This window comes from Pogona vitticeps, chromosome 7 (genome assembly GCF_051106095.1).
Source record: "Pogona vitticeps strain Pit_001003342236 chromosome 7, PviZW2.1, whole genome shotgun sequence".
NCBI classification, from domain to species: domain Eukaryota; kingdom Metazoa; phylum Chordata; class Lepidosauria; order Squamata; family Agamidae; genus Pogona; species Pogona vitticeps.
In genome coordinates this window covers 17,260,561-17,287,606 of record NC_135789.1, presented here as the reverse complement: position 1 = coordinate 17,287,606, position 27,046 = coordinate 17,260,561, and the positions used below count along the sequence as shown (strand labels likewise).

The window sequence follows — 27,046 nt, the reverse complement described above, 5'->3', positions numbered from 1 at the left end:
ACCCCCAGGAAAACAGGGGGAAGAATCGGGGTGTTCCCGCTTCCCCAAAGAAAGGGGAGCAACGGGGGGGGGGGGGAGAACTGGGTAGGGCCAGAACTTTGTCATCAGCATCTTTGAAGTAATCGCCCACCTCCGCCCCTATCTAGATGAGCGCTCCCTCGGTGCAGCGGCTGGTCATCTCGCCGATTGACTACTGCAATGGTCTCTCCTTGGGGCTGCCCTCGAGGCGGATCCAAAGCCGACAGAGGGTCCAGAACACAGTGGCCAGACTGGGGGTTGGCACGGGCCAGTTCGACCATATCACCCTGGTTCTGGCTTGCCTCCACTGGTCTCCCGTTGCATCCCAGATCAGGATCAAGGTTTTGACGCTCACGTGCAAAGCTCTCCACAGTTTGGGCCCACGCTGCTTGTCGGAGCATCTTTCCTTGATGTCATCTGCCTGACCCACTACATCGTCTGGGTGGCCACCCCAAGGGAGGAGTGCAAGTCCTCTAATAGGAGCTGGGCCCTTTTCGCCGTAGCACCAACCATGTGGAACCAACTTTGGGGGAAGCTTCGCCTGGCCCCCTCCCTATCGTCATTCAAGAGGCCCAGTGAAGAATTAAAACTCCCAACCTCTGTTGCTGTTAATTTTCCCGGCACTCCTGCGTATTTAATTCATTTATTCCTTAAGCTTCTGGACTGCCCGGCTTAGTAAAATCCTGCTCAGGGTGGTTTAGATCCTTAAGGAAACGAAAATATTTTTTAAATGCATAGATAACAGCACAAACAAACTAAAACTAAAACAGGAAGTCGACTGAGGATTGCCACCTGGTGGCTTAGGTGAACCAAAGTTCAGGAACTGTAATATAATATAATATAACAAAATGTCCAGTAATATAATAAAATATGTAATCCAAAATTGCAGTAGAATATGGCTCTCAGATATAAGCCTAGGATGTTGCCCAAGGCCTGCTTAAATAATTCAGCTTATTCAATAGGAAGGTTAGGTACACCACTAATGATCAAGAGATGGATATTAAATAGGGCTAAATCAATGTCTTGTTTATTTTATGGGGATCTGCCTTTTTTCTCTTGCTTTTTCTCCCCCCTCCAGGATGTTCAGGTGCCGATCTGAAGCAGAAAGCATTTTTACCATGAAATCTTTGCAAAAGAATTGCCACATTAAAAAATAATGATAGTTTAGTTTAGCTGGGTCCCCGGTGGCCTCTTTTCCTTCTTTTCCTCCTGGGTATAGCTGGGTTTCAAACTCATTTCACACTCTAGCAAGGTTATGCTCAAAATCCTCCAAGGCAGGCTTCAGCAGTATGTGGACCGAGAACTCCCAGAAGTATAAGCTGGATTTCAAAGTGGCAGAGGAACTAGGGTGAAATGAGGGTGAAAGAGGAGAGTGGCAAAAATTGTCTGAAGCTCAACATCAAAAAAACTAAGATCATTGGTCCCATCACCTCCTGGCAAAGAGAAGGGGAAAATATGGAGGCAGTGACAGATTTTACTTTCCTGGGCCCCATGATCACTGCAAATGGTGACAGTAGCCCCAAAATTAAAAGACACCTGCTTCTGGGGAGGAAAGCGATGACAAACCTTGACAGCATCTTAAAAGGCAGAGACCTCGCCTTGCCGACAAAGGTCCACATAGTCAAAGCTATGGTTTTTCTAGTAGCGATGTATGGAAGTGAGATCTGGACCATCAAGAAGGCTGACCGCCGAAGAATTGATGCCTTTGAATTGTGGTGCTGGAGGAGGCTCTTGAGAGTCCCCTGGACTGCAAGGAGAACCAACCTCTCCGTTCTGAAGAAAATCAACCCTGAGCGCTCACTGAAGCAGAAAGTGTGAAGGCAAGAGGAAAAGGGGACGACAGAGGACAAGATGACTGGACAGGGTCATCGAAGCGACCAGCATGACTTTGAGCCAACTCTGGGAGGGAGTGGAAGACAGGAGGGCCTGGCAGGCTTTGGTCCATGGGGTCACAAAGATTCAGACAATTAAACAACAACAAATGGTTGGGTTTAATGACCTCAGCCAGGCTAGTTGCCTGTCTCTGGGCTGCACTGATGATTAGCGTCGGCCTGATTGATGCAATGTCACAAGCCTGGCTCTTGGCGGCCCGTCAGGCTGCGGGGTCCCTGGGGGATGACAGGCTGTGCCCTCGATGTGCCGGCGGGCATTAGCAACTCTGGAGAACTAGGAAGAAGTTGCCTGAGAATCACAACCCTTAAGGACTCTCTCTCTCTCTCTCTCACACACACACACACAAACTGCCTGTAGGGTCCAGAAAATAACTTCCCTAGTTTCTAAACCCAGGGCAGGGCCCGTCTTCTTTCCACCAGTCGCTATTTGAATCAGTTCTTTATGGAGCAACATGAGGACCAGCCCCTTGATTGGACAAGTCTGGAAAACTGCACACTCCAAAGCAATGTTTTGGAGAGCTGAGTGGAAAAAACACACATACACACAAACGCAGAGGGGGAAAGAGGATCTGGGGCCCGGGAAGCATTTAATGTCTCCCATGCCATCCGATCCACAGGGGTCGATCATCTCCCCAATGCTGTTAAACATCTATAAGAGGCCGCTGGGTGGGGTCATCAGGGGGTGTGGAGCATCGTGTCATCAGTATGCGGATGACACCCAGCTCTACATCTCCTTTTCACCAACTGCAGGTGATGCCATCCTGTCCCTCCAGCGCTGCTGGGGGCCGTACAGCAATGGATGCAGGAGAATGGGCTGAGGCTGAACCCGGACAAGACGGAAGTTCTGAGGGTGGGCGCCCTTGGGGTTGGTGGCCTGGGTGGCTCTCTCACATTTGGGGGGGTGACCCTGGCTGCTAAGAATGGGGTTTGCAGCCTGGGGGTACACCTGGATCCGACGCTCACCATGGAAACCCAAGTGGTGTCGGTAGTTCGCAACACCTTTTTCCACCTTTGGCAGATTGCCTGGCTGCGACCTTACCTAGACACGGGGGCGCTCACTACTTTAGTATATGCGCTCGTAATTTCTAGATTAGACTACTGTAACGCGCTCTACGTGGGGCTTCCTTTGAAGCTGATGCAGAAACTTCAAGTGGTGCAGAATGCGGCAGCCAGACTCCTTACTGGAGTGAGAAAATACCAACGTATCTCTCCTGTTCTGGCCATGCTGCACTGGCTGCTCATCCGTTTCCGCATTGACTTCAAAGTGTTAATGCTTACATATAAAGCCCTAAACGGTTTAGGACCTCGATACTTGGCGGAACGCTTACTCCCAACTAATTCTACCCGTGTCACCCGCGCGAGCCAGGAGGTGAGGCTGAGGAGCCTGACGCCGAGGGAGGCCCGGAAGGAAAGAACTAGAAACAGGGCCTTCTTGGAGGTGGCTCCTCGCCTCTGGAATAACCTGCCTCCGGAGATTCGCGCTGCACCCTCGCTGGGTACTTTTAAGAACCAACTAAAAACGTGGATGTATAGGCAGGCCGTCCCTTCCAGTTAATTCCTGTCCTCTTTCCTTTTTTATTCTTTTTCTCTTTATTTGATTTATTTTGTATTTTTCCCATCTTGCAGAACCATTTAATTAATTAATTGTTATAAATTTTTCTTGAACTTGTTATCCTTTATGTTGTAAGCTGCCTAGAGTGGTTGAAATGACTAGATAGGCGGGGTATAAATACAATAAATAAATACAATAAATACAATAAATACAATAAATACAATAAATAAATAAATAAATAAATAAATAAATAAATAAATAAATAAATAAAATCCCCTGCTGCTCGAGGCACTAGTCCCCAACATGACCCACAGGCAGGGCTGAAACTATGAGGACTCCACCAATTTGCAGAAAATGTCAGGAAAATGTCCCTTTTTCATGCCTCTAATTGCCATTTCGCTTTTCCTCTTTGATTGCAATACTGTACTTCATGTTTTATATCTGTGTTGCTCCTGACCTCTGCTGGCAGGACTTCGACTGAGAAGCAAAAGTTGATCAAATTACTTTTTTTAATGGGGAGCTGGCATTATCAGGGGACTTGGAAACTCCTTTCACACATCAGTTTCCGTAGTGTAGCGGTTATCACGTTCGCCTCACACGCGAAAGGTCCCCGGTTCGATCCCGGGCGGAAACATGTTGTTTTCTTTCTCCCCCCTCTTCCCTTTCTTTCCCATCTTCCATTACTTTCTCCCATCCCAATTTTAAATTCTCAGTTAAATGAAAAAAGAAATGCATAACTACGGGCCCTGGAGCAAACCTATTTTGCAAGGCCCCGATTTTGCAATCCGTCTTTAAATTTACAAAGAGGACTTAATTTTTTTTAAAAAATATGCATAATATTTAGTAAAGGCAATCGTAAATAAATAAATAGACATATTTATTTGTCTGCATAATATTTAGTAAAGGCAAGCCTAATAAATACATTCGTATTGATTTATGTGCATAATAGTTAGTAAAGGCAATCTTATTTTTGCACCGTTTGCAAGCCAGTGAGGGATGTTAAATTTGCAAAGAAAAAACCAAAACCCAACCTAACCATCAAGCGCCCTTAAACTCACATATTGATTCACTGAAAAAAGTATTTGATTCATTTTAAACAAACAACCCCGCTGACCTTAAAAACGATGCAGGTTTAGATTTATTTTTTAGGAGATCTCATTGTGCATTGCTTAGAAAGCAGATTCCAAGTTTCAGGAGAGCAAAGTGAACATCCCTTTAAAAGATGCACCGCAAAAGCCTGGATGAGAGATCTCCCTTCGAGTGAGCGAAAGGCTTTTTAAATTAAGTATAAATAGCTTTTTTTTAAAAAAGGAATTTCCCCAGTGAGTAGAGGCAATATTATTTGTGATGGCTTGTAAAAATCCATGGTTTGCAACCACCTCCTGTGGAAAATGCATCGATCTATTTCTGCTCCATCCTCTGAGCAACACTTATACATATACTATATGTATGTGTTGCTCAGAGGATGGAGCAGAAATAGATCAATGCATAAATGTGATTATATACAACATCTGCACCAAAATAATTGCGTGCTTGTGCGTATTTTTCACGATTCTGTCCCAAAATGACGGGCCAAGAAGCAAAATCAAGGCATTTTAAATACATAAAATAAATAATTGGATGCAGAAAATGCATGCATAGATCATGAAAGATGAAATTGAGGTTTGCTTTCTCTCCTAATCCCCATTCCCGCATCTTTTAAAAATGCATTCTTTATTTACTCATTTCAAAGTTTTACCCCGCCTGAAAAACAGCCCAAGGCGGCTTATATAACAAAATCGACAAAATTGAAAGCTAAAAACAGCAGATCCACAAAGACCAAAAGAGAGAGAGAGAGAGAGAGAGAGAGACTGTAAAACCATTTAAAAGACGAAATAAAGATAGGAAGAAACATTTTTTAAGACTTAGCACGGGATCTCAGCAATCCGCAGGGAATTTTTGCAAGCGACCCGAAAAAATCATGCAAAAGGAGGAAGGGAATAAACGTGGCATTCTTTTGCAATTGATGAAAAAATATGTAAGGAGAGGAAAGGTGAAAAATGAAATTAAAAGGTAACTGCGTTGGCCGGGAATCGAACCCGGGTCAACTGCTTGGAAGGCAGCTATGCTAACCACTATACCACCAACGCCGCGACGACCGAGGCTGCGAAGGCGCCCCTTATATAGAGAAAGCACCGCGTCCTGGACTGTACCACTTCGAAGCAAAAAGAGAGGACCCTTGGCTGGAAATTACACCTTCCCGCGCCCTCGCTCATAAAAACGCGTTAGAAGAAATTAGGGTTGATTTTTTTTAAAATCTCAGATCTATGGAAATAATTTTTGCTCGCTTTCCGGGATCCCCCCCTTTGGATTGATGGACATGGGAGAGTCCACTTTTTCTTTTGCAAAGTGGTACCTTCCGCCTTCCCTTAGCAAAGGGGTAGCTTCCCCCTTTCTGTGCAAAGTGGTACCTTCTCCCTCAGTGGTACCTTCAACTACGGGCGACTGCAAGAAACTCCTCCCCCTCCTGTTTTTGGCTAGTGGTTCTTCCCACCTCCATCGCCCTCCCCTCTCTCGAAGATGATCCGCCCCGTTGCTATAGCGACAGATTCCTCTGCCGCCGTTTTCCTCCATGGTTTGTTCGAAAAAGGGGGGGCGTTTTTCCTCACAGATACAAGAACATGAATTTTCCACCTCTCTCCACACTTAGAATTTCCCTCTATGTGTTATGACTTAAGGCGGAGGCCTACCTAATTATAATAGGGCTAATAAAATTAATATTTATCCTGCTTAAATACTGAACTTATATTTACAAACAGGTATTTATTCCGACATTTGTGGGACGGTTCTTCCTTACTAGTCTTTTCCGGCTCCTTTTTTCCCCTCAGGAAAGACTTCCCCCAATTCCTCCTCAATTTCAAGCAATGGTTCCTTCCAACAGCCAGGCTTTAAGCTCAATAACGTCTCCCGCTTGCAAATTCTCCTCCCCTCAGAGGGGGCGCAACGGCCCGTTTCCTCTCATCTCGCGAGAGTTGCGCCAATTCGAAACCTCGCTCATCTCGCGCAGCCCTCCTTCTCGCCTCGGCCCCGCCCTTTCCCCTCCGTCCTCTCACGAGATGTGGAGGATGAACGCGAAGAGCTAACTCCCTCTCCACCCGCCCCTCCAGTTTCCAGCCCCGCCCTCTCGCGAGAACTTGTGACGCGCTCGGAAAAGAAAAGCCTCTGCCGAGCTTCTAAATAGTACTTCCGGTTCCGGGTGAAAGGTCGTGGTGGGAGGCTCGGAGAGGCCGGCGGGTTCCCTTTTCCCCCTCCCCCGTTTCCGGGAGCCGCTGCCTCGCCTGGAAGGGAGATGGAGCGGGAGTGAAGCCTTGGCGGGACCTCCCGACCCCTTCCCTCTCCCCTTTCCCTGCCACCGAGGCGCCTGAGCGCAGGGAAGGCCGCAAGCCACGGAGTGAGTGATTGACGGGCCGGGGGGGCGGGGCTCGAGGGGCTCCCGGGGAGGGGCAGCCCCCCGGTTCCTTGGAGGGCGTGGGGAGGAAGGCTCTGGCCACGCCCCTGTGAAGGGCTGGGCTGGCGGCGGCTTCTGGCCACGCCCCCAATGGAACGCTTGTTCCTCTTGCCGCACTCCCATTGGCGGGCAATGTGAAGGAGGCAGGGATATTTCTTTGGCCACGCCTCTATGGAACCTTTCCAGCCACGCCTCTATCCGCCTGGCCACGCCCTTCCTGCAGCAACCACACCCTAGCTCCAGAAAGGCAGTGGGAGGAGTGTCATTTGGCCACACCCCTGGGGGGAGGGGGCAATACTGGCCCCGCCCTCTCCAGCCATTCGACTTCAATACTGTATCTTATTACTGAACCCTGTACTGTAGCCTGCTTTCTTTTCCCCCTAGACCACGCCCACTTTTAGCCCCACCCACTATGTTGGGGGGTGTCAGGATAGGGTCCCCTTGAACCCTGTCCTGCCTTTGGTTGCTTCCTCCTCCTCCATGTTTTGGACCACCAAGTCCCATGGGCAGCGATTGTTCCTGCTGATGGGACTTGCAGTTCTCAGTTTCTGTTTTAAATTGTGCCTGCCTTCAGATCCATGAGGACCAGGAACCTCCTTGGGTTTTAAGGAAAAGGCTGGAGGGTGGAGATGGCAGTGTGCCTGCTTCCCATCCAGGAGGTCTAGTGTGGTCGTGATGGGGCTAGAAGCCAGGGTCCAAAAATCTTAGGAAGTCACAGCACAGCCAGTAATCTTCCCGAGGGTCCCATCCTGAACCCCTTTCTGAATCGAGAATAAAAAAGCTGGAAGAACCGTTGTTATGACTTGGTTTAAGGCAACCCCTTGGGTCTGTCAGGCCTGCTGGACAAAGAGACCCTTCTTGGCACAATTGGAAATGCTTCCCCTTCCCCTCATCCTGCAGACTGGGAATCGCTCTTTGCAGCCGCCTGCAAGAGTGGCTGTGTTGCCCTCTCCCATCGTTCTCGAAGTCTGACACCCGTTCAATTGCTTCAGCTCCATCCTTGGGAGTCCTGGTGTGTGTGTCCAGAAAGAATTAGGAAAAGGCCATGCGACTCAGAACCACCCAAATTCAGGAGTTGGGTGAGACCTTTATTGAACCACAAGAAAAGGAAAGGGAGAAAAATCACACAAATTTCAAGTTTGCATGAGTCAAATCTCGCTTCTCATGGATGGTGCGGAAAAATTGCAGATTAGAATGTCACAAATTCGTGGCGGATGGTCTGAGCTGACTTTGCTTGTAGGAGGCGAGTTAAAGTCTGCTGGGTTTCGAGCACCCTTTCTTGTAGTAGGGTTGGAACATTTCATCCCAAACTCCAAAGGACTTACTAATTAATCTCTGATTAACCCCCGCCCCCGAATCTCTTTGCTTGCTCCTGAAACGTAACGTTTCTTAGGGGCTAGAGATTGACCATTGCCATTTTCTAATGGACTTAACCATTCTCTGCTAGAGCGCTGTAGCGCTAGAGTGCACGACGGAGCACTCTCATGGATGCCTTATAGTAGCATCACAGAATCATGCTGTCGGAAGAGGCCAACAAAGGCATCGAGTCCAACCCCTGCTCAGGGCAGGGATCCAAATCCAAGCAGACCTGACAGACGGTGGTCCCGTTTCCTCTTTGAATGCCTCCAGCACTAGAGTGCTCACCAGTGTCACAGGTCCTGTTCTCGTACTGCTCCAACGACTGAGAAGTTCCCCCCCCCCCCCGATATTCAGTTGAAATCTGGCTTCCTGTTGCTTGAACCTATTGTTGCGTGTCCTGCTCTCTGGGAGGATCAAGGACAGATCCTGCCCCTCCTCTGTAGGATGACCTTTCTGAGTATTTGCAGAGTGTTTTCTTATCTCCCCTTTGTCTTCTTTTCTCAAGGCTGAACCTACCCAATTTTTCCGGTCTTTCCTCTGCCGAGGGCTTGGTTTCCAGTCCCCTGATCATCATCCTCTTGGTTGCCTTCCTCTGAGCTGCTTCCAACCTATAGTGACAGTTCTTGTCCTGTGGCATCGCTCTCACCATTACATCTCCATTTTAGGGAATCCAGAGAAGTGGGAGGGACTTTGGAGTCTTTATGTTGGAGAGCCCTGGTGCCTGCAGGACAGCTTTGTGTTTTAGTTCGCCAGAGGTTGGGAGTTCGATTCCCCCCCCCCCCACGGTACCTCCTTGACAGGCTGGACTCAATGATCCTTCCAGCTCTACTGTCCTAAGATTATTTCTCCCCCTCTGAATTGCAAGCCCGTCATCAAACCCCAAATCCTAGCCTTCCATAGGATGGAACCGAGGCAGTTAATGGGGTGTCAGACGTGATGAGCCATGTAGTGGCTGAACGGATGGCGTTGTGGAGGGAAGTGTGTGTTTTAAGCCAGTGCCTTTGCTAAACCGATTCCCACAAATTGCGCACATGCACACCCCCTTTCTGTTGTTGAATTTTTCTTCTGTGTATCCCTCTTCTAGTTTCTTACCCTGTCCAAAGCTCGCTTAGCAGTTCATGCAGAAAATCAAGAGGGCTCGGCTGGAAAACGAAAGTGCAGGAAGTTGGAGAAGGTAAGTTTTTTTTTCCCAACACCGGTTCGGGTGGTTTCCGGAGCTGTGGGTCAGTTCCGTTGGTTTGGAGAATCATCTCACGCCGGTGATCTCCACAGTCAAGTTTGTTGGATGTGGTCAAAGAAGACTCACCTGTTCGGGTCTCAGACTTTCCTGCTCCAGAAATACACCTGGAAAGGAATACACTTGAGGTGTGTTTCCTTCAAAATGCTTTGAATCCTTGCTCTGTGGTCTTGCCTCCCACCTGGAATATGGAGAGGTTGATCTGCGGGAAGCTGCTTGGCCAGCAGTTGGTGCTGCAGTAGAAGAAGTAGTGAGAGGACGGGTGGGAAAAGATGTGTGGAAGACGGAGGATTTTTGGAATATGCTTTTCACACCAAAGGACTTCCTATTGGGTTGTGCCTATAGCTGTTCAGGTCAGAGCCTGATCTCAGCTCTCTGGCCTGACCGTTTTGGGATGTTCATTAAAATTTTTTTCTACCCTGTGCCTGATGAAGTGAATTGTTATAGAATGGTTGAGTTCGAAGGGGCCTCTTAAGGCCATCTAGTCCAACTCACTGCTCAAGGCAGGAATCCAACTCAAAGCAGATTGGACAGAGGGTGGTCCTGCTGGAGCGCTCACCCCCTCCCTGTGAGGTCATGGATTCCCGTTGTCATACTGCTCTAACATTTAGGACATTTCCCCTGATATTCACCCGAAATCTGGCTTCTCTCACTTGAGCCCATAGCTGCGTGTCCTGCACTCTGGGAGGATAGAGGACAGATCCTGCCCCCCACCTTTCTCTTTCAAGAGTGCTCTCCTCTCTCCCCTCCGTCTTCTTTTCTCAAGGCCGAATAGGCCCAATTATTTCCGCCTTTCCTCCTCATAGGGCTTGGTTTCCAGCCCCCTGATCATCCTCCTTCTTGCCCTCCTCTGAATTTGTTCCAGTTTGTCAGCATCCTTCTTAAAGTGTGGTGTCCAGAACTGGAACACAGGACTCAAGAGGAGGCCTAACCAGTGCCGGACAGAGGGGAAGTAGTACCTCCTGAGACTCTGCTTCTGCTAATGCATCCTAAAATAACACTGGCCTTTTTTGCAGCCACATCACATGGTGGGCTCATAATTCAGCTTGTGATCTACAGAGACTCTTAAGATCCCGCTCACTCATGGTATTAAGTATTCACCAAAACTTTTGTTGAATGTCTGATTTGAGCAGTCTAAATAAAGGTGACACCTCTCCTACATTTAGATTGTGCGGAGGACCACACGGTGGTCTCTGTTTTTCTCCCCCCCCCCCCCCCCAGTTTTCTTAGTTTTTCATTGTGTTTCTAGGGTAGTGGAGGGAAAGGTTTATCTCATATTGGTGGGTCGCAAAGCAAAGCTTGCTGCTTATATACTGCCCCATAGCATTTACAAAAACCCTCTGGGCAGTTTACAATTTAATGATCCAGGCTACACATAACTCCCCCCCCTCCCCAGCAGGCCAGGTACTCAGTTTACTGATCTTGGAAGGATGGAAGGCTGAGTGAACCTTGAGCTGGCTGCCTGGCATTGAACCTGGATTGTGAGCACAGTTTTGGCTGCAGTAGAGTTTTAACCACTGCCCCATGAGACTTGTCCACCAACCAATATGTTTATTATACATTGCTAGCAGGAAAAGCCCCAGGCCTGCATTATTTTAACTCGGTTTAGGTGGAGGAGCTGTTGTCAATTCCTTTAAACTGCGGGTTGGGTTGGGTTGGGTTGGGTTGGAGGGAGGGAGAGAGAATAAAAGAGATCAGCAAGCGTCACTCTACAGCGAGCAATTTTAAGCAAAATGTGTTTGGAGTTCTCTTTTGTCAATTTGGGTTTTTGCTCAGGCTGCAGTTGCTGAGGATGGGATTTGAGGTCCTGGAGGCAAACAGGGGGTTGAACGAAGCCGAGTTAACCCCGGGACAAGAAGCTAGGAATTTTGGGTAGTGGCCGAAAAGGGGTTGATTTTAAGAATAAGCTGTGTTATGTTTTAAACAGCTGGGGTGCAGATTTAAAATGTAAAAATTTGCAAATTTTAAAAATTTCTCTAACATCACAGTAGTGAAGTTGCAAATTGGTAGAACATGGTAAAACTCGAAATGTGTAGGATTTAGTAAATTTGTAGAATTTAGCAAAATTCTAAATTCGTAGCATTTAGTAAATTCGCAGCATTTAGTAAATTCGTAAAATTTGCAGAAATTTTACATTTGTAACCCTTGAAATCAGAAAAAATTGTTGATTTCTCTTTCCTGTGGCTGCCCCTTTAGCCTCTCTTTGCTGGGAAGTTCTTTACTTTTTCTTTTTTTCCAATTCCCGTCCTCCGGCGAAATTATCGGGGTCGGCCTCGTTTCCCCGACCAGTTCCTTGACGAGTTCGGGAGGAAGGCCCAGGATGACGGCGGTGGAGGCCCTGTCGGAGAACCCGGAGGCTGTCGAGATGGAGGACCCGTCGGCTTCCCGCTTCCAGGTGGCCAAACATTCATGGGAAGGCCTGCGGGACATCATTCACGGCAGCCGGAAGTACACGGGGATGATTGTGAACAAAGCGCCCCACGACTTCCAGTTCGTCCGGAAGACGGACGAAGCGAGCCCTCACTCCCATCGGCTGTATTACCTCGGTGAGACTGGCAAAGCCACGGTGCTCTGGCCGTTTGGCTAGTGGCAGGGCAGAAAGCTCTGCGTCCTTCTTTCCATCCTGTTCACTTATTCCGTGGTTCCCAGTCTTGAGTCCCCGGATGTTCTCGGACCACCAATCCCAGAAACCACGGCCGCGGTGCAGCTAGCGGTGAAGGCTTTTGGAAGTCGAAGTCCAAGAGCATCCGGGCGCCATCCTTCTTTTCTCCCGAAACTGGGGCTTGACCTAACTTACCCACGGGTTTAAACGGATATGGATGAAAGCCGGCGCTTTTAAAAGGATCACCGAAATACAACTTAAGATTTCCATTGATTTTTAAGGTCCTGTTGAATTAAGAACCATTTCAGAAAGGAAATTTAAAAAAGAGTTTGGCAGAAATCTGCTGGAAGCTCTATTTCTTTTTTTTAATAGCTCTCTTGTCCCCCTTTGATACCTTTCTCAGAAGCTGAGGGGGCTCGTTTTGATCCTTGTAGAGGCTCGCTTCCCCCCCCAAAACGTTTTCCTCCATACACCCCCTTCCAGGAACAAAAAGCTACCGAGGACCACATTGTTAGATTGATGGCTAAGGGCCATGGAAGGGGTTCTTAAGAGCACCCGCCTTCCTTCCTTTTTGGACAAAATATATTTAAAAAACCATGATGGATCCCAACATTCAGGATTTATCCTTGTAGGAGATCCACGTATTGTACTGGGTTATTCTTCTGAAGACGCTGCTCTACAGAGAATTCTTACGATGCAACCCTGCCTGATTCTTTTGTACTTCATGCCCTGCCCTGTATTTCGAGAGGACACCTCTTGTCCTTTCCTGGTTTTACTTATCACTCGGTTTGCTTTCCAGTTTCATGGCTTGTCGCATTTCATTATTAGGCTGTGAATGGCCCAGAATAGGGCTTTGGAAATTGACCAATCTAAGAAAGAAAGAAAAAGAAATTAATTGGGTTTTTTTTAAAAAAGCAGTTTTAATGAGGACAGAAACCTCCCTCTGTTTGGTTAAACGGTATCTTAAGTGTCTGTTATTTTTTTTTAAAGTTGATTGAGATTCAACGCTTTTAAATATTGGATGGGAAACAATAGAATGGCGTTCCTCAGTTGTTCCTCTCTTCATTTTAAGAGTACTGGTTAACTATAAGCATGGCTTCCTTCCTTTTATCCATCATCTCCCTTCCTTCTTCCCTTCCTCCTTCCCTCTCTCGTTGTCGCTCCTTCACCAGGAATGCCTTATGGAAGCCGGGAGAACTCCCTCCTCTACTCGGAGATCCCAAAAAAGGTACGGAAGGAGGCCCTCCTCTTGTTATCCTGGAAACAGATGCTGGATCACTTCCAGGTGAGGCGTGTTCGATGGTGTGCCGTTTCCACGTTGGTGGGAATCCAGAACTCTGTCCTGGGTAGAAGAACCGTATAGGAATTTCTCATTGAGCTTTAGACCCACGTTTTAGGACGTTTTAATCTCTATGAACTAAAATGTTCGAATATGTTTATCTGTATCTATTAAATGTGTCCTCTATTTGCAATTGAGTACAGTAGGACCTCTTTATCTGCGGGACCGGTATCTGCTGATTCACTTATCTGCGACCTGAAAATATTATAGAATAACAGTGTTTCCTACTGTTATTCTTAAATGCTACCTGGATAGCCTCAGTGCTTTAGGTCTCTGACCAGGCAGTCAGTGGCTTCTGGGCCTTTTCTCATTGCTTTCTGAATCGTTGGACGTTTGTTCCCCAAAACGACTGCCAAGAGCTGCTGTTGCTGTGGTCCACAGCTTAAACCAAAGGCGCTCCGTTTCCAGAGGTCCCTGTGGTCCTCCCTCAGAATCTAGAGGGGTTTGCCCCCTCCGAGTGTCCCCCTCCCGGTTTATTTATTTATTTATTTATTGGACTTATATACCGCCCCATAGCGCTACAAGCACTCTCCGGGCGGTTTACAATTTTTTAATTATACAGGCTACACATTGCCCCCCCCCAGCAAGCTGGGTACTCATTTTACCAACCTCGGAAGGATGGAAGGCTGAGTCAACCTTGAGCCGGCTACCTGGGATTTGAACCCCAGGTCGTGAGCACAGTTTTAGCTGCAGTACAGTGTTTTAACCACTGTGCCACGAGTTGCTCCCATTTATTCAGTTTTTCCTTTTAAACGAAGAGTGTGTGTCTGGGTTAAAGTCCATTTCTCTCCCTGACTCAAGCTGGCCTACTTGGCAGGGTTGTTGGGAGGGTTTGAACGGGAAGGACAGCCGTGTATGTTGTTTTTAGTGCCCTGGGAGTGGGGGGAAGATGGGGTGTCAGAGCATCTGTTGAACAACAGGAGGCCCTCGCTCCCCGACTGCCTGCTCTGGGGCGACTACAGTGCCCATCAGCCTTGAGACCAAGGGCAGGGGCGATGGTTAGACCCTTCCCCGTGCACTGGGCCAGGGAAGCATCCTATTTTTTCCTCCACCCTCAATAGCTCTGTATTTTGCTGGATCTGGAGCGGGCCCCTGGCGGGGTCTCGGACTCCCGGTCCCATTGTCCCCCGCCAGCGAAGCCTGGCCGCGGTGGCTGCTGGGAGGTGGAGTACAGCATGGGTTGCGGGGGGGGGAGGCCCACCTTGGAAAAGGAAGGGCGTTCCAGCGGGTGAGGTGACCGGAGTCCCTTCGGGGGCGTTTGCGCTTCTGGACTCATGCCCGTCTCCCGCTCTCTCTTCCCCCGTTGGCTCCGGCGGCTGATCCGTGCCAGGCCACCCCCCACCACGGGATGTACTCCAGGGAGGAGGAGCTGCTGAGGGAGCGCAAGCGCCTCGGGGTCTTTGGGATCACGTCCTACGACTTCCACAGCGAGAGCGGCCTCTTCCTTTTCCAAGCCAGCAACAGCCTCTTCCACTGCCGGGACGGGGGCCAAAACGGATTCCTGGTGAGTCTCCTCGTGGATCGGGTGGCGGGGGGGCAAGCAGGCGCACGCCTTCGCCCCCACCTCCTGCGGGAACCCACGGCCATCGCTGGAACGGCGGGAGAGCTCCCAGGGTTTGAGGTTTCTGGCTGCAGAGGCTGAGCGTTCGAATCTCCCGCGGTGCCTCCTTGACCGGGGCTGGACTGGATGATCTTTAGGGGTCCCGTCCAGCTCTGCAGCTCTAAGAGGATGATTCCCCCTGGGGAGGGAAAGGGGGATAAAGGGATTCATTGCCTTGAAGCCACCAGAGCCACAAACGCCTTGGATGGAATTGACAAGAACCACGTCAGCTGTCACGAGGGTCTAACTCAGGATCCCCTCTCGGGCTCAGCTGCAGAGGACAGGAGTTCGAATCCCCCGCTGGACCTCTTTCACAAGGGCTCAACGCGGTGATTCTTAGGGGTCCCTTCCAACTCTGCAGTTCTCCAATGATGACGATTTTTAAGGAGGTAGCTTTGTGGGTGCCAAAGATCCTTGTGTCGCCTTTAACCCTAAACATTTTAGTTGCCAAAAGAGTTTTGTGGGATGTATGGATTTTTCCCGCCGCCCAGCTGCGTTTATTTACGTGCAGTTGTTCTGGTTATGGAGAGTGCAGAACAGAATGAAGTAAGAGGCAGAAAAAGCAGCTATTGCAATTATCATCAACACTGGTTTTAAACTTTTTAAAAAAGTCCTTGTTAAGTGTAAAGATCCTGGCAAGAGTGGGTCAGTTACACAAATCCGTGATCCGCTGAGGAAGGGCAGGATCTGGCCCCAATCACCCCAGAGCGCAGGCTGCATCATCATGGGCTCAAGCGACAGGAAGGTTGCAAATCAAGGAGTCTTGTCTTGATTCCCCGTTATCAGCATCTCTGGGTTGGGCACCATCATGTGGCAGTGAGTTCTGCAGTTTAGCGTTGCAACATATGAAGAGAAAAAAAGTCTGTTCCTCTCTCCTAAGCAGCCCATGGAGCAGAATAACACCGTTGTTTTTTTCATTATTCCAACAAAAGTGGAAGAATGCGGGGGGGGGGCCTCTTTTCCTTCTGCTCCTTTCCCATCATCTGTGAGCCTGAACCTGTCTTGACTGCAGGTCTCCCCCATGAAGCCGCTGGAGATCAAGACGCAGTGCTCAGGGCCCCGGATGGACCCCAAGATCTGTCCCGCGGACCCGGCTTTCTTCTCCTTCATCAACAACAATGACCTGTGGGTTGCGAACCTTGAAACCGGAGAGGAGAGGCGGATGACGTTCTGCCAGAAAGGTAGTCAAACAAACAAACAAACAAACAAACAAATAAATCCATCCATCCATCCTCCGGCCCCTGGCGGTGTGTTTGGCATGCTACCCACAAGCCTTTCCTGCCGGGGGGGGCATCAAAACCATCCCTAACTCAGTGTTTTTCGAGAGGCAAGCCTGGCCTCGTTTGCTGAGTTGTTCCAAGAGATGCAGATAAGGATGTTAACTCGGTGCCCAGAACTTCCAGTATTGCTAGTTAATGTAGTTTTCTACATTACTTTTAAGTAATCTTACTTTTGCTAGTAAGGGTCCGAAATAGAAGGCCAGACGGTCTTAACCCCATAAAAAGCTGGATCTGAGGCTCCAGTTTAAGCGCTCATTTATTTAGAACCTTGAGGACTAGCGCCCTGCTTTATCAGGGGAAAGACATAGTTTTGCAGGGTGCGGCTCCTAAGTGGGTGCCCTGTTCCTTCCAACCCTTGGGACCTGGAAGAAAAGAACCAAAATGGGAAGTTGGAAGCCTTGGTCTTTTTCGAGAGTAACTCTGGGTACCTCTTGCCCATTTACAACCATCAGTTTCTGCCCAATAAAATCCAGGGAGGAGCACAGGAAAGAACTCGCGAAGGGTTTAATCTGCACCATTTTTACAAGTTGGGCCGGGAAAGGCGGAAGGGTTGCTGTTGGTTTGGAGCCCATGAAACTTGAGTCTCATGGATCGGTGATCTGTCCAGAGCAGTTTTAGGGAAACGCCGTGTTTGGGTGCTGGTGGAGGCCTTCCTAAGGTAGAACGAGCTGCTGTGTTGAATCAGAAGAAATGGAGCAACGAGGATCAGCAGAGATCCCGGATGTCAGAAAGCAGCCTCATAGGTCGGGCCTCCCAGGCCCCGAAATGTCACGGCATCTCTCTTTCCTCCCTTCCGCAGGCCTATCCAGCGTGCTGGACGACCCGAAATCGGCCGGCGTCGCCACCTTCGTCATTCAGGAAGAGTTTGATCGGTTCACAGGGTACTGGTGGTGTCCCACGGCGTGTCAGGAAGGTGGGTGGTTCCGACAGTCCTCGTTTTGGATGGCAGGGTTTGGGAAAATCCGTCTTTGTTTAGAACCAGAGGAGGCAAACTTCCCCCCCGCTCGGGTTGTGAGCCCCCCCAAGCTAGATGATTATTTGGCAAGCCTGTTTTTTAAAGCCTGTGGATCAGCCAGAAAAAACTCCTTTCATTCCTTCTGTGCAATCGGGAAAATGGACTTTATAAAAGGAAATATGCAGAAGGGGAAAGAAAGGAAGGAAGGGAGGAAGGAAGGAAGGATATAGCTGATGGACAGGTCTTGCATGCAATTCTGTCTCTTCCTATCTCTCCATCTCAAGGCTGATCTAGTCATTTCCCCTGTGCTGGACTTCAGGCTGGTCTGATTTCTTGAAACGGAGAGCCACCTTCCCTTCCCGTCCTTTTCTTCCAGGTCCTGAGGGCTGGAAGACATTCCGGATTCTCTATGAGGAGGTGGACGAGTCAGAAGTCGAGGTCATCCATGTTCCTTCACCTGCTCTGGAAGAAAGAAAGACCGACTCCTACCGGTATCCCAGAACAGGTCCGTAGGAACGAGGCGGGAGGACATTTGGAGTGTGTGTGTGTCTGTGTGTCTGTGTCCCTTCTCTGGTCTGGTGGAAACCCCGTTTTAAAAGATGTGTGCAGTCTATGCCACCAAACCCAGCCTGGGGTGTGTGTGTGTGTGTCACAAAATCCTTGGATTCAGGCCCCCGTTCCCTCCCCTCCTCTGCCCCGCGACCCAAAGTATCTCATTGAGGGAACTGCAGCCGGTGGCCACTAAGTCAAGGGTCTAAAACCTTTCGGGGACCCTTATTTTAACTGTATATCTAACATATCTGACCGATAATAACAATAACGTCAATAGTTTTGTGGATCAAAGGACGAAGGCAGTGTTGCTTTCGTAATCAAGGCCGGGCCGAGCATCAGATGGTTCACCTGAGTTTTGCCTTACCTGGACTAGCTTTCCAGAGGCCTGGCTGATCTTTCAAAACTTTAGTCACGGAAGTTCAGATTTTTTTTTTCAAATTTCACATTCCCTTTTTTTAAAAATAGGTCAATCTCAGAGGGTGCCCGGTGTGGTGGAGAGAGGGATGGACACGGGACTCGGGAGCCCCGAGTTCGAATCCCCCCTTCCATCATGGAGACTCACTTGGTGTGTGTGTGTGGAACTGGTAAAAGCACTTCTTAAATACAGTCGCCTCCTCCCGTATCTGGTGGGGCGATTGGTTCTAAGCCCTCGCGTGGATGATGAAAACCACGGAAAATGACAGCTCTATATAACATGGTACTGTGTTTCCCTGACAATAAGACAGAGTGTTATATTAATTTTTGCTTTCAAAAAAACGCATTAGAGCTTATTTTCAGGGGATGTTTTATTTTTTTCATGTACAACCATCTACATTCATTCAAATACAGTCATGTCATCTTCTTTTGGCTGCTGCACAAGGGTGGAGGGTGGAGTTTCCCTTAACATGGGGCTTATTTTGGGGGCAGGGTGTATATGACAAGCATCCTGAAAAATCCTACTAGGTCTTCTTTTCAGGGTCTTATTTTCGGGAAAGCGATAAAATTTAAAAACTCCAGCAAAAAGTATTTTCACAATGTATTGACCAGAACTGGCCATTAGGGGGAGCCAGAGACTATGCTTTGTATTCTTCAACCACAGACTCCCTCTAGTGGCCAGTTCTGGTCACTACATTGTGAAAATACACATTTCTAGATTCCTCCACCCCCATTTAATGTTTTCAGACTCCAGATAAGCTAAACTGTACATATTGATCTCGTATGTGTGAGATCAGTATGTACAGTTTCGCTTATCTGTATTGATCTCGGTGCGTGTGTGTTCTCCTAGATCTCGCCTCGAAAGCCCTATTAGGGCTGCTACAAGTCGGCCCAGGACGGTGTCAAAAATCTAAAAAGTCTCAAAAACTTCAGCTCATCTATGTTTCTCTCTCCTCTTTTCCAGGTAGCAAGAATCCCAAGATTTCATTAAAGTTGGCAGAGTTTCAAGCAGACAGCCACGGCAAGGTAAGGCAGACCTCCGTTCTGTTTTCTTGCCCATGCAAGGAAGACCCTTGAAATGGGAATGCCTGCCTGGTGGGAACCGGATTAGCTCCAGGCTTCATTGTTTTGTCTTGGGGGGCGGGGTCCTAATACGTCCTGCATCGGAGTTTCCTAGACGAAAACTTTATTTATTTAAAATATTTTTATCCCGCCTTTCTCCTGAAAAAGGTGGCTGAGGTCATTAGAAAGACAAAACATGCTAAAAACAGTAGGTATGCGGATATTTTAAAATAATTAAACATTTGTTACATTAAAAGCAGTAATAGAAATCCGTGTTTGGGCCTCCAGAGGTTTTCGGACTCCAACTCCCAGAAATCCTGGCCAGTCATTGCTCGTGGCAAAGGCTTCTAGGAGTTGTAGTCTAAGAATACCTGAGGACCCCTGGCCTGGAAGAATCCAGGTTTCTTTGGTGTTTTTTTTAACTGGGTTGATCTCCAGGGTGGCCACTTGAACCCCTAAAAAAAAGATAACCTCTAAGCTACCACGGAAGAGGTGACAGGACTGCCGTTTTTGTGCTTTGCTGTCGTGTATGCGCGTTCTACCACCTGGGTGACCGGTTGCGTCCTTGATTTACGAACACATTTTTGGGGATCGAAATTTGGTTCTTTGTGCGCGAAGGAATGCACGAACAAATGCAAGCGGTTTCAAAAGAGGGATTCTTTGTACCAAATTTATCTTTAAAAGGGTTCAGCTTCCTAAATACACACACACACACACACACACATTTGTGTAAGCAAAGTTATAATTACAATTTGTATTTATATAGAAATGATTGCAGGAGTTCTCATGGGCCTCCATCTACAAAAGTTTGTGTTACAGTAGGATATTTTTGTTACGCGTCCAGGAGGATTCCTGTACAGTGGTGCCTCGCATAGCGAGGTTAATCCGTTCCGGATTAACCTTTGCTATGTGAAAACTTTGCTAAGTGGAAAGTAAAAAGCCATTGGAACGCATTAAACATCGTGTAATGCGTTCCAAATCGGCACAAAACTCACCGTTTAGCGAAGTTTCCAGGGTCCGGCAGCCATTTTCGCGCCCTTGGTAAGTGAGGGGAGGGCGCGAAAACGCTGCGTGCGGCCATTTCGGGCGTCCAGCGGCCATTTTGGAGCCGCCGAACAGCTGATTTTTGGGCATCGCAAAGCGAAGATCGGTAAGCGAAACGCTTACCGATCTTCGCTATGCGAGTTTCGCGCATTGGGGCCGACGCTATGCCTCCGCATTAGCGATCCCAGAAAAGGGATCGCTATGCGGATTCGTCGTTATACGGTGCACTCGTTAAGCGAGGCACCACGGTATTAGTATCCACGGTTTTACTCTGAAAATATAAAAAAGATTAACAGAGGGAAAAAACAGAAATACATACAGTAGGACCCCAATATCCAGGGGCTGCCTTGTTTAATTTGGTATCAGTATTTTAAATACTGTAAAATAAACTTATTCTTCACTAATGTTTCTCGAACCCCACCCCCACCCCTTCTCTGCTTGTAGATAGTTTGCTCGCAAGACAAAGAGCTGGTGCATACCTTTGAAACCATGTTCCCCAGGGTGGAATACATCGCCCGCGCCGGTTGGACCCGGGACGGGAAGTAGTAAGTTGGCTTTGCAGTGACTTGGGCAACCCCAAAAGTTAGTTAGTTAGTTTGTTTGTAATTTGTATTATCCTTTTGGGATACACACTGCGGTATAGCGGACTGAGTGGCAGTTTAGGATTCAGGAGAACTGGGTTCCATGGAAATACTTAGGTGGGGGATGAAACCACTCCTTAAAGAATTGACGTGACTTGAGCATCCTGTTAGCAACCTGTGGATTCTGTCTTGATGGCCAAGAGCCGCAGCTTCTCTTTCTGTGCTCAAGGCAGAGGAGCGATCTGGACGCCAAGCAGGTGGTTCCTAATGTGGATCCATGACTCTGTTTATACCAGCTCATCTCCGGCACTCCTTCTCGGTTCAATTCTGTGCCAGAAAGGCTGTTTGTCACGACAGCGAGATACAGATTTTAATTTTTGGTGTGGGGGGAGCATTGTCTCCGTTCAAGCCTCCGAGCTTTGGAGCCTTCCCTCCAAAGTTCGGATGAAAATCCAGAGTGGATTTTCCCCACTCTGTGACATCCGAGCCATTGTGCCCCCTGGGATTGGCTCGCCTCCGGCGTGGCGATGCTCCTGGGGTCCAGAGAACAACAGCTTTGATTTTTATTGTTTTAATTTTATTTTTCTTCTCTCTTTTTCCCAAGCGCTTGGGCCATGTTCCTGGACAGGCCTCAGCAGCAACTTCAGCTGGTCCTCCTCCCTCCGGCCCTCTTCATCCCAGTCCCCGAAAGCGAAGCGCAACGGCTGGAGTTTGCCAGAGCCGTGCCGGAAAACGTCCACCCCTTCGTCATTTATGAGGAGGCCACCGACGTCTGGATCAATGTGAGGGAACACCCTGGTGGCGGTTGTAATATCGTGGGTTAGCAGGAGAGGGACCTGGGCGCTCCATTTTGGATTAATAATAACAATAATAATAATAATAAGAAGAATAAGAGTCAAGTTGATTCTGACATTCAGAATCTGATTCTGCGACCCTTTTCCAGGTGGAAGAGACTCGGAAGTGGTTTCTTCTGGTGCAGCTTGCCCAAGGCCACCCAGGCGGGAGGCCCAGTGAGGGATTCAAACTCCCAACCTCGGGCTCCACAGCCGACCTAAACCACAGTACTGTCTAGCCAGCTCTGACATACGCTGACCAGGGTTTTCTAGAGAGCGATTTCCCATTCTCCTGCTTCTGGGGGTCATCCTCGGGATGGTGCGGCTTTCCCAAGGCCACCCAGGCTGGTTTTTCTGAGATGCACAGTGGGGGATTCGAACTCCCAACCTTTAGTTCCACAGGCACAGACCTCAATTCCTGAGCGATCCAGCCAGCTACGACTCCCAAAACACTACCCAACAGCCACACAGATTGGGGATTCTGGCCGCTATGCTTCGATCATCGCCACCATCGTCTTAGAGTATTTCTACCAACCATTCTTGGCTCTGTATTTTGGGGCTGCGTATACATTTATTTAAAAAAATGACCATGTCATCTCTCTCTCTTACATCTGAGGAAGCAGACCTAAAATCACAGTGTAAGCGTGTTGGAAGGTGCCCTCTTAAGGCCCTTGCTTCCAACCCCCTTCTCAAGGAAAGACTCGATCCAAAACAACTCATGTTAAGAGATCGCAGTTTGTCCGAACACGTTGGTCTTCCTTATTTTTAAATATTTTTCCTTTTCTTTTCCTGATCCGATCCACTTAAAATAGGCAACTTTTCCTGTTTATTATAAAAAGCCATCAATTGCAGGCTGATGGAAAGGGGGGGAGTGTAACCACCACTGAACAGGGAGGGGGGAGCCCCCATACTCTCCCATGAATTAGAGGAACTGTAGTTAAAGCCGTCGACTGATGCATTTTGATTTTTTCCCCTGCTAGGTCCATGATATTTTCTACCCCTTCACCCAGCCCGAAGGGGAGGAGGATGAGCTGCATTTCCTCCGTGCCAATGAATGTAAGACGGGTTTCTGCCATTTGTACCGGGTCACGGCCCTCCTGAAACGGGGCAGCTACGACTGGACCCGGCCGTACGTCCCGAGCAAAGGTACGCCTGTATGTCCCACTTTCTTCTCCCAACCTGGCCCGTTGTTCCTAGAGAAGTGGTGTTTCCAAAAAACCTGTCCAATTCGGGGGAAATTCAAGCGGTTCCCCGTATCCTTAATCGGCCGGCACGTACGTAGGTTGGGGTTTCCCAACCTGGGGTCCCCCGGATGTTTTTGGACTACAACTTCCATAAAGCATGGGTCGGGGTGAAGGCTTCTGGGAGTCGGAGTCTCCAGGTTGGGAACCCCCAGCGCAGGGGAATAAAGATAAAGTGCATTTTACGCCACAGGTCTATTGGTTCCTTATTTAGGAGTGAATCTTAAAGAAATTTGCTTGACTCTGGAACTCCTTGCCACTGGAGGCCAGCCGGCCCCCCTCTTAGCTGTCCTTCTGCAAGCAGCCAAATACCTTTCTCTTCAGGCAAGCTTTCCCTGTGTGACTGGCTTTTTAAGCGGACTGTCATGCCTTACTGTTTGGATCTGTTCTTGGAGTCGCTTTTATTTATTCTGTGTGTGTTTGTGTGTATTTGGCTTTTTTACATTTTTGGTTGACTTCCATTGTCAGCTTTAAAAAGGGGCTCTTAAATGATGTAAGCCGCCTTGGGTCTTTTTTAAGGAGAAAGGTGGGGTTGGAATAGTTAAAATAATTGTTTTTAAAAAAATAAAAAATAAAAATTTAATAAAACAAAAAATTTAATGAAATAATTTTTAAAATAAAAATTTTAATAAAATATTTTTTTAAATAAAAGAAAAGAAAAGAAATTAAAAACTGCAGTTGTTAAAAAATGGTTTCCGAACAATTCGGTGCCGTGAAAAGACAAATCAGAGGATTTAGGCTTGTTTTGAAGATGTGGGCAACGTGCAAATCGAGGTCAGCAACCGGTTTCGGGTCTGAGCGGCTCTCGCTCCGGCCCCTGCCTTCCTCTTTCAACTTAAATCATTCTCCCCCGGTTGTGAGGATGATGAAAGGAGGGAGCAGAAGACCCACGGATGGGGGCCTTCAGTTTCTTAAAGAAAGCGCCAGTTCTGAAGGAGGTGGGAAAAATGGCCTTCTCGTTTCAAGACTGCCTTTCCCATCAGAACCACACCAGTGAGGTCTGCTGGGCTTTATTTTTTTTAATTAAAATTTTTTTTTTACCCTGCTCGTCTCCTTGACAAGGACCACAGGCAGCTCACATCCTTAAAAGACAGTATTTATAGCCGACAACAGTGAAGGTACGAGTACTGAACAGGATCAAATGAAGACCGTGCTAAAAAATGCAGAAGCCACGCAAAGACCGCTTTCAAGGCAAAACCACCCGTTTAAAAACTCCGCTCAGGCATCTAGTCGCACAGGGAAAGCTTGCCTGCAGAGAACGGTCTTTGCCTGCTGGCGGAAGGACAGCCAAGATGGGGCCGGTCTGGCCTGCAGTGGCAGGGAGTTCCAGAGTTTTAGAGCACCCAATCTGACATTTTTAAATAAGAATTGCAAAGATGGGTGTGGGTGTGTGTGGGTGTCTGGCCTCCAGTGTCAGGGAATTGCACAGCCTGGGAGCAGCCACCGAGAAAGCCCATGTACTGTGCAGATTCTGGTCGTTGGGTTTCTGATCTAGGTTTCTGTCTGTCTTGTCTTCCAGGAGAATTCAAATGTCCCCTTAAGGAAGAGGTTGCCCTCACGAGCGGTGAGTGGGAAGTCCTGGCTCGTCACGGCTACAAGGTAGAGGCGCCTGTCCTCAATAAGCAAAAAAACAAAACAAACAACAAAAACAAAAAACCCCTTGCCTGTATCCTGTTGTCTTGATTACTGCAGTCCCCTGCTTGGTGGGCTTCCCTTGTCTCTCCTTAAAGGTGGAGTGGGTCGCACCATGGCTTAAAATTCCTCTCCGGCACGCAGTCTACTCCCAGATCTTCTATCACCTTCTTCTAGCTTAACTTCAAAACCCTTCCTGGTCTTGTCCCTGATTATCTCTAATCACCCTGTGTGGGCAACATATGAAATTATGGAAATTGTTGTCCAATACATGATTGCTCCAGCTTATAACAAATTATTTTATATTTTGATACATTCTCCCTTCCCCCCCTTTTCCATCTTATTTTTGATTATTTGAATTGTTTTGATTCTTGATCAAGATTCTTGATCCATTTGAATTGTTTTGATTCTTGATGGCCTGAACATAATCTTAGAACGGCAGAGCTGGAAGGGGTCCCTAAAGATCATCCAGTCCAGCCCTTGTCAAGGACGCACCGTGGGGGATTCAAACTCCTAACCTCTGGCCCCGCAGCCATCTACGCTTGGGAGAAATTCTTGGGAAGAAGGAGAATCCCAGAAGTGATTTCTTTTTTCCTTGAGGTGTCCGCCAAGCAACTGGTTGTGAAAACGATCTCACAACCACACACAGAAAAGGAGCAAACGCAAACAGAATCCTGGCTTTTGATTTTAAATGGTTTGATTGTCTCACAGGCCCTCAGTTTTTTCATCTGGTTTAAGAGTTCCTGTTAGCCACCTTGAATACTTTTTCTTACCGGAAAGGTGCAAACGGAACGTCACCAGGGCCAAAACCAATGTAATCAAAATAAAAGCACTAGTTTCTCCCTTCCCTTACCCGTTCCACGATGTCTGTTCAAAAGTTCAGTCCTGTGAACAAGGGGGGGAAATGGCAGAGTGACCCCGGTTCACCATCTAATTTTGTATTTATTATTTTTATATACAGTGGTGCCCTGCATAGAGAGGTTAATCCGTTCCGGATTAATCATCGCTATAAGAAAACATCGCTAAATGGGATGGAAAATGCCATTGGAATGCATTAAACTTAGTTTAATGCGTTCCAATGGCTTCTGTACTCACCGTTAAGCGAAGTTTTCCCCATCCGCAGCCATTTTTGCGCCCTTGGTAAGCGAGGGCAGGGCGCGAAAATGCTGCGCGCAGCCATTTTGGGCGTCCGGCAGCCATTTTGAAACTGCCGAACAGCTGATCCACGGGCGTCACAATGCGCGTTTTGCCCATTGCGGCGGTTGGGATGCCTTCGCATTAGCAATCCCAAAAAAGGATCGCTATGCGAATTCATCGTTATACAGTGCGCTCGTTAAGCGAGGCACCACTGTACTATGCTGCCGTTCTCCCAGAATTTAGGGCCGGAGGCAGGCAAGAATGTAGCTTTTAAATTTTTAAGGCAATTTTTAAAAAAGGATACGTTGGACTTCTGGAAAGTTTTTTTTTTAAGTATAATGAAAATATTCCTCCCCCCCCCTTTCTATAATTATAATGTGTCATCCATCTCGACTTAAGTTGACCCTTTCCAGGGTTTTCCAGGTTCTCAGAAGTGGTTTCCCCTTTCCCTTCTTCTGGGACGGTGCAGCTGGCCCCCAAGGCTGGCTCTACTCATAAGAGGCCCGGGGGTGTGTGTGTGTGTGCAGTATTCGAACTCTCAACCTCAAGCTCTGCAGCCGGAGACCTCCACCCATGAGCTCTCTGGCCAGCTCAATTGGAAATAGATTTAAAATCCTGACATTCCACCCGACAGGTAAAGATTTCATGGGGGGGGGGACTGTGCTTCGCCACCCAGATTCCAGTCCAGAAAGGGTTGTGTAGCTGCCCTGTTGTGCTAAAATCCTGAAGGGTTGTGTAGGGTTTTGTAGCCCTGTTGTGTTAAAATCTTGAAGATTTTTTTCCCCTTGTGCATACTTCACCTCTCTCTCTCTGTTATTTTCCGCCCCCTCCCTGGTCCCTGCTGGGCATCAGATCTGGGTGAACGAAGAGACAAAACTGGTGTATTTTCAAGGCACGAAGGATTCCCCTCTGGAGCATCATCTCTACGTGGTCAGCTACGAGTCGCCCGGGGAGGTGGTTCGGCTCACCACCCTCGGCTTCTCTCACAGCTGCTCCTTGAGCCAGGTCTGTCTCCTCCTGGGCTTGGATTCGAACCCTCCACCCACGGCGTGCAGGACCCCCCCATGAAAAACGGGTGGTTGGGGTGGGTGGGTGGGACAGGAAACCCAGAAATGGACGGGTCCAGTTGAGCAACGTGTCGCCTTCAAAATGTCGCTGGACTACAAGGCCCATCAACCTTTGGCCAGCATGTCAGTGGAGCGGAAGAGTGGTCCAGGCACATTTTTCAA

At 48.2% G+C, this 27,046-nt stretch overlaps 1 protein-coding gene and 2 non-coding genes across 3 annotated transcripts in view; 2 read left to right on the top strand and 1 right to left on the bottom strand.

Annotated features, from left to right (window-relative positions):
• Nucleotides 1-4,023: 4,023 nt before the first annotated feature.
• On the top strand, nt 4,024-4,096 carry TRNAV-CAC (transfer RNA valine (anticodon CAC)). Its single transcript has one exon. It is a non-coding gene; the product is annotated as a tRNA-Val (tRNA).
• A 1,423-nt stretch (nt 4,097-5,519) lies between these two features.
• On the bottom strand, nt 5,520-5,591 carry TRNAG-UCC (transfer RNA glycine (anticodon UCC)). The gene has a single exon. It is a non-coding gene; the product is annotated as a tRNA-Gly (tRNA).
• A 1,116-nt stretch (nt 5,592-6,707) lies between these two features.
• Nucleotides 6,708-27,046, top strand: part of DPP9 (dipeptidyl peptidase 9) — a 30,410-nt gene continuing 10,071 nt past the window's right edge. The window contains exons 1-14 of the mRNA XM_072978169.2: nt 6,708-6,892; nt 9,393-9,482; nt 11,835-12,091; nt 13,320-13,432; nt 14,817-14,990; nt 16,099-16,267; nt 17,166-17,279; nt 17,698-17,826; nt 19,252-19,313; nt 20,838-20,938; nt 21,579-21,756; nt 22,788-22,953; nt 24,568-24,647; nt 26,670-26,822. Coding sequence (XP_072834270.2) covers nt 9,427-9,482; nt 11,835-12,091; nt 13,320-13,432; nt 14,817-14,990; nt 16,099-16,267; nt 17,166-17,279; nt 17,698-17,826; nt 19,252-19,313; nt 20,838-20,938; nt 21,579-21,756; nt 22,788-22,953; nt 24,568-24,647; nt 26,670-26,822 — 1,752 coding nt within the window. The 5' untranslated portion in view covers nt 6,708-6,892; nt 9,393-9,426. The remainder of the gene's footprint in view (nt 6,893-9,392; nt 9,483-11,834; nt 12,092-13,319; nt 13,433-14,816; nt 14,991-16,098; nt 16,268-17,165; nt 17,280-17,697; nt 17,827-19,251; nt 19,314-20,837; nt 20,939-21,578; nt 21,757-22,787; nt 22,954-24,567; nt 24,648-26,669; nt 26,823-27,046) is intronic.